A 10,651-nucleotide genomic window follows, 5' to 3' on the forward strand; every position below is an offset into this window, starting at 1 on the left:
AGGCACCACATTGTGACCCAATTGCTTTACTCCCATTTCTCCACCAAAGCAAGGGCTGAGGTGGGTCTGAGGTGAATGTCATGAAACTTGGTGCAGAGGTGTAGCAAAGGAAGAAGCCGTTCAGTTTATGTGTATGGTTTGTGTCTGCAATATATCCTTTTCTTTTAAATTGCAAAATAGGGCATTGCCCCATGGGCTCATTGAATGCACTCCCAGGGTGCCCTTTTGTTTAGAGATGCTGCTCTTCTTATCCACCACATGGTTTTACATTACATGCCAAGTATAGAGGAGAGTCTGATAATGCTTCAGCATCCAATGAGCATGCTTCAGATCATGTTAAAGCCTAATCTTTGCAGGGAGAAAAGACATAGCACACATCTTTTATAAGAAGAGGATTGCTTGTTCAAAATTCAAGAAATCAATACTGTAGCAGCTAAATAAGATTACAGAGAATTTTTAGTGAGGAAGTCGTAAATTTGTGGGGGGCGTAGAAGAACAAATCCATCAAAGCCAGCATCAAAGCTGAGGCGGTTTTCCCTGCACTGTCTTTGATTGTAGAGATTATAAAGGAAGATCGAAAATAAGAGAAGATTGCCTGACATGATGGCTGATCTTCCGAGAATAACCTCAAGTGCTATCCTAGCTGATTTAGGGAGGGGGACAAATGCATCTAGTGTCCTACATTGGTCTGATTAGATTAATAAATCAATCCCATCCTCACCCGCCCATCAGGTTTTGCCCAGGCTATTTTTAAGAAATGGGTTACAGAAGATCATCAAAGTATTTCTGATCACTGACTAACACATGACACTAGCTGTTGCATAACTAACATCTGCATGGAAGAAGTGCTTTTGGTGGAGAAAACCCCTTTTTCTTTGTTGAAGCAAAATGCACTACTTTTTAAAAATTCTCTCATTATTAGATGAGAACTTATCTGCATATATTCCAATTTAGTGCACAGAGTTACACATCAGCTGCCTCCTGGTGTGTGACAAGAACAAGCCCGGACTTTAACCTCTTTATTGGATTTAGCTGTCACTGACAAGGCCTACCGTATGTGCTGAGCAGAATTAAGGAAGCGTGTCTGCAGGGTTGGGGATGCTTGAATGATGCTTCAATTAAAGGTTTCTATAGACTCCCTTACAGTTGATAAGTTCTGCATGTTTGGATAAAAAACACTTACTAACACTGCATGATCTTTTTTCTTTGTAATTGTCTCTGTGGCTGCAAGTTAACCTGAAATCAATCCATGTGGAAATGGGAGCTTTTGTTGTGAATTACATGAAAGTAAAGGTACACAATGACAAACGGTTCCAGTAACCAGGACTGTGCAGTTTCAAAGGTTCCTGCATACCATCTCTGAATTGAGGAGGGAGCCTGAGGGTACATCTTTCACCTTCTCACAATGCTGTTAGTCAGTGGTGCTAGGTTTGGTCATTATGCAAATGTACTGTTTATAAGATTAGGGAAACCCGCAGTCAGCTGAGACTGAGGAAGTCACTTGGATGAGTGATGAAACATTTCTCTTCTCTACTTCCTAGAATTTGGCAGCATTTCAATGAAAATCATGGGCTAAACTCACATGCTCACACACACAAATAAAAAACAAAGCAAAATAAAGGCAAGAGGATTCATGATTTTTTAACCCAGGTTGATCTGAGTTACAGTTTGAGCTATGCAAGCAATTTTATGAAAGGAGGGGCGAGCACATTTCACATTTCAGACAAACAGTTGATGAGGATTCAAATCTCCCTACTTTTACTCTCTGATTGGTGAATGCTTTTTTTTTTATGTGTTCACAAAGTGTTCAAACCTTGTCTCTCTGTCAGGCAGCTGGTTGAATCTGATAACGAAGCCCTGCTTGAAATGGACTAACTTACATTTTCAAACTTTTAAAGCCAATTTCTATATTTGTCTGTCAGTATCACTGACTCTGCCACAGTTTCCACACATTTAGAATTTTGATTTTACTATGTAAGCATTAACAAGAGTCATTGTTAGTAAGCCACTGGGTGCATTGTGTGCAGGGTGCTGTGTTCAGCACACAGGCTTTTGGCTCTTTTATATTCTTAAAAAAAGTGTTTTTTTTCTTACTTTACTCGGTGCCTATTTAATCAGGAACATTTAATTTTCTCTTGATTTGGAGGCCTCAGGGGATTTTTAAATCATGAACACTGAAGATAATCCAAAGGGACTTTGTCATTAAAAAAGCTCCACTGTATCCTGGAGTTAATTGCTCTTTTTCTGGAAGTACATGCAGGAGAGACACTTTGACAAAAGTAGTGTACAGACTTTTGTTTCAGTGAGCATATGTATGAAATACAGCAATTAAAAATTTCTAGCTCGTGGTGCTGGCTGGCTGGCTGATGGCCAATCCAAACTAATAGCCATATTTTTTTGCTCTGCAAATATGTGAATAGCCTTTTCCTCTTAATGAGGGCCAGAATGCAGGAATTGGGTGACCTGTGTCCACCTGCACTCATTATAAAAGCACAGAATTGTGCACAAGCTGAAGCCAATGTTCACCTGGCAATTATGATGGCCTGGTGACTGATGGGGAAATCTTTTCCTGTGTGTTCTCCTCAAGAGGACTGAATCACAGTGCCTTGCAGACAGTGCTCAGAGGCATCTCAACTTTGCTCTGTGCTGCCATGCAATCATTCATTTGGAAACAGTTATGTCAGGCCTTAGTGCTGTTTTTAGAAGCTACCATTGGTACAGTAGGGCTTGCTGGGTTCTGACTGGACAAGGAATATCATGTGGTTAAGTACAGGGACATAAAAGATATTAGGGGAGGTAGATTTCGCCTGGAACCAGACTGACTTAGCAGAGACTTTGCATTGAGAAAGGGTTAAAGAAAAGGGAGCAACAGGCCATTATAGATATTTACACTACAAAATCAAGAGATACCGCATGAAATGGCAGTAAATACAAAACAAATGATTGATATTCACAGATGACTGTGTGTGATACTACACCGGATGCAACAAGATGTGTAGGTGACTGTCAGGCCTGATTCAGAAGGTGATTTATTCATTTGATCTATTTACTCTTTCTGGGGTGAAAATGAATACAGCCGAATCAATCCACATTGCTGTTGCGCTGATGATGCAGTGTGTATCCTGCTTTAATGCTTTAATATCTAAGAGGCACACATCATTGACTTCGATAGGGGGTAATTGTGATTTTAGCAAGAAAAAAAAGACATAATCACAAAAATAAAATAGAAAATAATAGAGATGGAGATACAATAGACAAGCTGTTTGTTTTAGGCTGCTCACCCTGCTTCATGTGTTTGAGAGAAAGCCTGGGTAACTATGGTGTGGGTGTATTCCCCCGTGGCCTTGATCTTGGTAATATGATGGGTGAATTCTGGTTTCAGCTTTTTTGTCCTCCTGAGATCTAAAAGAGTTTGCTGGGAGTGACAGCAACTACCCCGCTGAAGGTGTTACTCTGTTAAGAGATCTAGTGTGTAGCATAGATCGGGTGCAGTCACCCATGGGATCGATGAATGTAGGGGTCAGCTGTGGCTGTCGGTACAGGTGACCCAGAAGAATAGCCACTAAACATTTCAAAATGTTCACTGGCATTGGGACGATTTTTCCTTAAACTGGTTACGTGCTTAAAAAGACTAATGAGCATTAGTTTGGCAACTTTTTATTTTATTTTATTTTTTGCAAAATAGAGATAAGCTGCAGGAGGAAAATGTAGCTTTTTAAAACACGCAAAAGGCATTTATAATATCCTTAATAACTGTTATTGGCAATCTATCTCTAAGCCAGGGGTTCATTCTTCCATTATTGGAGTCTAAAATGTTGCTTTCGGTGCAATTATTTGAAAGTCATCAAGACATCTCGACTGCAATTTCCCATATTTGATCACTTGAAAAAAAAAAAAACCGAAAAAAAAACAACCTGTCAAATCAGGCGAATCCTCTTCCCTCCTCCTCCAAATTGTCTGTCTTTGTAGTACCACTAGGCAACAGTGAGTGCATCACTGAAATCGTGGAAGTGCGCAGGAGCCGAACAGGGAAATCGAAGGGAAAGAATGATTTAAGCAGCCAAAAGAGCATCTGGTGGATCTCTGCCGCTGAACTATGAGAATCCAGTCGATATTTCTCTAAGAGAGGAGAAAAGGTGCCCGAAAAGAACCAGGCTAACAGCGTCGATGCGCGCAGCAGCAAATGACGACAGTGGGACAGTGATTTTCTTCCTCCAGCTCGTCATTTTTTACAGTCATATACTTGGGCGCAATTTATCTTCTATGTGTAGAGATCGCAAAGGAAGGACTGGAAACCGAATTATCTCCAACACAGCCGCAAGTGCGCAAAGAGCGTTTTCATCTTGGAAACCGTTTCCACAGACTAATTACGCAGAGATAATTGTCTTTTATAGACCACTTAAGGATTTTGAACTTTCCAATGAAAACTTACTTCGTGAGTACAGTTTTGAACAAGTCGATATAGCCCCCCAACCTTCACTGGCGATGAGTAATCCACGACGCTGCAACTGATAAACCTCTAAAACCTGGACTGCGACTGGCGCGCTTGGATACCTTATCCTGTGCGTCGCTTATTTTATTTTATTTTATTTTCATATGGCTTCTATCTTTGGGGTTTGTAAGCTGGTCGTCCATTATTGATATTTCATGGCTGTAGAGTGTAGCAACAGTAGTGTGTGGCGAAAGAGGACGATGCAAGTCTAACTCGGGAGAAGACATCGCACTTTTATCGCCTTATTTCCCAAAAAGGAGACATTGCGCACGGGCACTAAGGACTGCAGCAACTAAAAGCCAGACTTTAAAAAAAGAAAAAAAAAACATTGAATCATTTGTTATTTCTTTCGCTGCTGTCATCGTAGTATGTCTGCACTTCGAAAGAAATTTGGGGACGATTATCAGGTAGTGACCACCTCATCTAGCGGGTCTGGATTCAATCAGCCTCCCCCAGAGAAAAAGAAGAAGAGGCAGCGGTTCGTGGACAAGAACGGGCGATGTAACGTCCAGCATGGGAACCTGGGTGGTGAAACCAGCAGATATCTCTCAGACTTATTCACAACACTAGTAGATTTGAAATGGCGCTGGAATCTATTTATTTTCATCCTCACCTACACAGTCGCTTGGCTCTTCATGGCCTCTATGTGGTGGCTCATCGCGTACATCAGAGGAGACCTCAACAAAGCCCACAATGATAAGTACACTCCATGTGTGGCCAATGTCTATAACTTTCCCTCAGCCTTTCTCTTCTTCATAGAGACCGAGGCCACGATAGGATATGGTTACAGATACATTACAGACAAATGCCCCGAGGGGATCATTCTCTTCCTTTTCCAGTCGATCCTCGGATCGATCGTCGATGCATTTTTGATCGGCTGCATGTTTATCAAGATGTCTCAGCCCAAGAAAAGGGCCGAGACTTTGATGTTCAGTGAACATGCAGCGATTTCTATGCGAGATGGAAAACTAACTCTCATGTTCAGGGTCGGGAACCTGCGTAACAGCCATATGGTCTCTGCACAGATCCGCTGCAAATTGCTAAAAGTGAGTGATGATGCTTTTGGGTTTGTCCCCAGTGTTTCTCATAGTTCACCTCATGAGTTGTTTAGAAAACTGATACAGAAAGGCCTACACACTGACATTTAAGCCTACTCCTAACTGTTCATAGAGCCGCGAGGCATCTGTTGGACAAATCCTCATTTGTATTTCCAAATTTCATAGACTGCAGTGGATGCACGTTACACCACATTTGTGACATAACTCCAGGAAGATCATTACCTACCCTAAATCAAAACACAAAGGGCATATGGTTTTCAGGAATTATAATACAATTACAAAAAGAACAATAACAGTAAAAAATAATTTGGCAACTTTTTCCAAGCGGCCTGCACCTTAGTAATAACATTGTGTGTCCATGAGTTCATTTCTCTACACAAGAATATTCTTATTTGTCACTTCCCATGCCTTTTACTGCTTTGCTTCATAAACACTTTCCATAATATAAATGTACATCCACTATCATAACAACAGACAAGAGTATGCTGACAATACAGCAGAAACATTGCAAAAAAACCCTGCAGCTTCTATCACATTAAAGACGTATACGCCACACTGCAACAACATCCATGTTAGTAAATGATGACAGTTGCTTTTTTGCTTTGCTTTGTTTGTTCGTTTTTCCATAGGGGCAAATAAGCCACGGCAGGTGAGTTTAATGCAGGTGAATCCACTTTGATCAAGTGGATCAAACTAAATCCAGTTTATTTAATTACACATGTAAAGAGTCAGTGACACCTCCAATCTATGCTAAAATGGATAATCTCAGAGCACGTGTCCTTCTTTTGCCTTAATTTAAGAAAATTGTAGTAATTTTCCTGATAGACTGGTTGGATCTGATTGCATATAAAATGTGAAAAGCTTACACAAAGGCTCTTGATAAGCTGTGGATAGCTGTCTTACCCCTTCCTTCTCTCTACTGAAGAGTTCTCTGTCACTTTCTGTATGCTTCTTTAGTCTCGCCAGACCCCCGAAGGCGAGTTTCTTCCGCTGGATCAGCTGGAGTTGGACGTGGGTTTCAGCACCGGAGCAGATCAGCTCTTTCTCGTCTCACCACTCACGATCTGCCATGTGATTGACACCAAAAGCCCCTTCTACGACCTCTCCCAGAGGTCCATGCAAACAGAGCAGTTTGAAATTGTGGTTATATTAGAAGGAATAGTGGAGACCACAGGTGAGTAAGAGCAAACATGCATTTTTGTTGGCTTGCTGTGGTGAAAATGACAGCTTGTAGCCTGCTTTACTTCAAGTCATAGCTGCAGTCTACATCTTCAGTATAGGAGCATGTTGGATTGTCTTTTTAATGGTGCTAAAGTACTTTGATGTGTTTCTGTAACAGAAATGGATAATATTGAGCTTCTTCATAGGTGTTAATGGTTGACATCCAAACGGACTTGGTATTGACCTCTTGATTGCAATTCATTGATTTTTATTTCTCTGGCAAACACACAGAGCTGCTAATAATGAAAGTGGTTGGCATTTATAAATCACTGATGATTAATTTTGTCTGCAGGCTTTAAATGAATTTTAACACCTTGTGTGCTTTGAGAAGTTAGGCAGAATTTTAAACCACACTTAAGTGCAGAACACTTGAAGCTCTAGCAGGTCAGCGTTTTGGTTTTACACCTTTTCTTTTTGTCATCTGCAGTAAATTCCATTCCTCCGTCTTTGTGCCTGAACAGCTCTTACCTCTTGGCTGCTGTTCTCAGAGGGCATGATAATTTGCTTTCTAAGGTCCCTTTAGAATTAGGGGAATTCCATTTCCACAAGATGAGCAATGCCCCGAGTAAAATTCTCCACCGTGGTCATTTTAAATTCGACGATTTATTTGACACAGTTGCTATAGTAAGAGTGGGGCGAGCTCCCTCAGTGTTACAGAGTGAACACAGGAGCAGTTGTAATAGGCTGGTTCAGAGAAAACAGCATATGGAGATGTGACAGGGAAGCTTGCAGGCCAACACTGCAGACAGTAATTAGCATAGACATTCAATTCCTGATAGATAATCATGATAGCAATTTATTGCAGTTGTATCAAAGATTGAGCTCACTGTGACCCTCCAGCTCAGGGCATTCAGTATTTATGATTCGTCATTTCACTGGCATGTTGCATAGATGAAAGTGCGCTGCACATTATTGAGTTGTGTTAATATATTGCAGTTTGTATTACGTTTTAATATATTCCAGTACGCAGCATCTGTACAGACTTAATTCTGTGAAAGACAAATTGAGGATGTCTCATTATAAATTAAATAAATAATCACTAAACATCTGGTGTAAAATGATCTAAATCTTAATCTTTCATCTTGCTGTGACTGTACATCTTTTGTGACTGTCGCACATTTGGCTAGACAACTAAAACTCGCTGTTTTAAGCAAGTGCGGCAAATCTGCAGTGTAGCAATGCGATAAAAATCATCATTGTTATATTTGCAGATATTTATAGCGTTACGCTGTCGCTGAAGCATGTGTCATCGCATCATCCGTGTGTTTTTTGGGGGGGGATTGTTGTGCTCACGTTTGTATTCCACAGAAGTGTCTGTATGAAGGAGCACTTGCGGTTACGTGAAGTTGGTGAGAAGGGTGATGTAGAAACAATCTATAGTTAAAAATTGATGTACAGTGAAAGTCTAAATCCTCAGACGCTTTCATTTCTGGCCAGTGTAACTCTGTTTCCATGGCAACCTCTCCTTAAGTATTCAGGATTGCAGCACTGCACCTAAACTTAGATATTTTTTATATTCTTATGGTATAGGAATCATATAATCATTTTGGTAATAAATTGGGTAAACATGTTTTTTAAACATGAATCTAATTTCCAGTTGTTGACACCACCTGGCATCAAGGAGACTCTCCTCTGAAATGTGAAAAGCACACAGAGGCGTTACTCTTCCATAAAGTGCTTTCCAGAACAGGTGATACAGCAGAGAAAGAATAAGATGAAATATTTATGAGGCTTGGTGTTTACTAGTGAAGAAGCTGCCCAACTCCCCACTATTTTCTTTTTTCTCTCTCTCTTGTTATGCGTGGAAAAACACTGTCTGGAACATGAGTTAAAATACTCTCCAGATTAAAGCCTCGCCATCACTGGGCTGTTGGGCTTCCCATTAGATAATAACAGACACAACACTGTACCCTTTTTGACACACTAACCTTTCGTTCCTCTAGATCACACGAAAATATTTTGTCAGTTCTTTTTCCGCACAAAAGAAGAAAAGAAGAGCGTGAAGGAACTCAGAATTGTTCTATTTTGCTGTAACCTCAGAAAACCCCTACATTGTGCAAAAAGGCACAAGCCTACCCTCTTCTCTTTTAAACAAGAGCCTAAGGTGTTTTTAATCACTGCCTCAATGTGATACAGCTTCCAGATGAGACGTGTAGGTTGTCTTGTGGCATCCTATCTTTTTTCTTTTCCGCAGTAATACCAGTTGTGCTCCAGAGGATAAATTGCAGTTAATGTACTGTGCATGCTGCCAGAAGAGCAGACTAGCTTTAGAAAAAAACAGCATAGGCTTGTAGTAACAAGTTTTAGATGAGTTAATGGCGCTAACAGGAATAATGTCAAACAATCAATAGAAGCAACACACACCAATTTACTTCCCAGCAAGAAATTTTTAGCAGTGTGATGGGCTACAGAGCAGTACGCGTCAGGCTCTGTGTCTGTGTGTGCTTCATCCACCTATTACTTACTGGATCTCTGTAAAATAATACCCGGCTTAGTTATTTCAGCATTATTTGAGCACTGCAGGCCTGACAGGTGCTTGGATCAAAGAGGAGGAATTTATTGCAGCAGGAGTGGATAACAAGTAATGACTACAAACCAGCTAATATCTGATGTTTGCGACTCTGGTATAACTCCAATGCTTAATAAATACAAATGCATTTTGTCCTTTTAGAGTAATGATAACATTTTGTACATATGTGATTATACATTTGACATTAAATGCACAGTCTGTGATAGACTAAGACTGTAGGGCAGAAATATTTGCTCACTTTCAATAAGGTAGGGTCTGCAGGAAAAAGTGATTATTATATGCTTAAGCGTTTTCTGTGCATGCTGGACTCTGTTTAAACTGGATGTGAAGATGCATTTCGAACAGTCAGACTGAAGAGTAATTAGGTGTGAAAAGCGTGGCTCAGTCACCATAGACCTGTGTCATGTGTCGTTATGTGTCTCCAAGGTGTCTCGCTGACCAATCGTGCTCTGATTTTTTTCTACATCACTTCCGCTAGAAGGTCAAATTTATTGTCTGTCGCCAGTGAAGCAAAAAATTTATTTAGCAAGGTTGAGCAAAAAAAACCCCTAAATGGCTCAAGATGTACGGGTTATTCCAGCTATTTAGGGTAGTGAGAAAAAGGACTACCATATCCTGCACTAATACATCCCGTGTATTGTTTTGTTTTGCCTTTTTTGAGGCTGTCTCAGAACACAATAGTATTTGCACAATTCATTTCAATTCAATTTTATTTATATAGCACCAAATCACAACAACAGTTTCCTCAAGGTGTGTTATATTTAAAGATAAAGACCCTGCAATAATACAGAGAAAGCAGAGAACACCCTTCAGAGGACGTAGGGTCTAATGAGTCCCAGATCAATCCTGGCAAGTGGTCTAGTGGCCGTTTACACTCGCTGTCCATTTGTGATTATTCAGAGTTTGTCTCATAGAAACTGTTAATACAGCAAGACTGCAACAAACCCATCCTGCCTACAGTCTCAATTTATTTATCTGATAATACATATAAATATACATAAAGCTTCAGATTGTCGTTTTTTTGTATTTTTTCATAACCGAAGATATTAGTGGTCACGTTATTTTTTCTCTTTATTTACTACTAGAATTAGTTAGCAGTATACTATTTATAATGGAATCAACAAAAAAGATTTTTCACAAAAAAATTTGAATATGCAAAATTAAAGTCCTTTTCAGTGAGTCTCAGATGAAGGCAGAGTAAGCAGATGAGTGACGAGACTTTGGATGAGGTGCTCTGGACAACCTCAAAGAGTTGGCGACAGGGACGAGGGGTGTCAGGGCAGCTCGAAAGGGAGATTGACAGATCGCAAAGAATTAAAAGAACAGGGGCGGATTGATTTGGACAATGTG

At 40.3% G+C, this 10,651-nt stretch overlaps 1 protein-coding gene across 1 annotated transcript in view; it reads left to right on the top strand.

Moving 5' to 3' along the window:
- Window positions 1-3,982: 3,982 nt before the first annotated feature.
- The window catches only part of kcnj3a (potassium inwardly rectifying channel subfamily J member 3a), a 23,564-nt gene continuing 16,895 nt past the window's right edge, over window positions 3,983-10,651 (top strand). The window contains exons 1-2 of the mRNA XM_005723383.1: window positions 3,983-5,538; window positions 6,508-6,724. Coding sequence (XP_005723440.1) covers window positions 4,861-5,538; window positions 6,508-6,724 — 895 coding nt within the window. The 5' untranslated portion in view covers window positions 3,983-4,860. The remainder of the gene's footprint in view (window positions 5,539-6,507; window positions 6,725-10,651) is intronic.

The sequence above is a fragment of the Pundamilia nyererei genome, unplaced genomic scaffold (assembly GCF_000239375.1).
Source record: "Pundamilia nyererei isolate P.nyererei 1_Seehausen unplaced genomic scaffold, PunNye1.0 scaffold00009, whole genome shotgun sequence".
NCBI lineage: Eukaryota > Metazoa > Chordata > Actinopteri > Cichliformes > Cichlidae > Pundamilia > Pundamilia nyererei.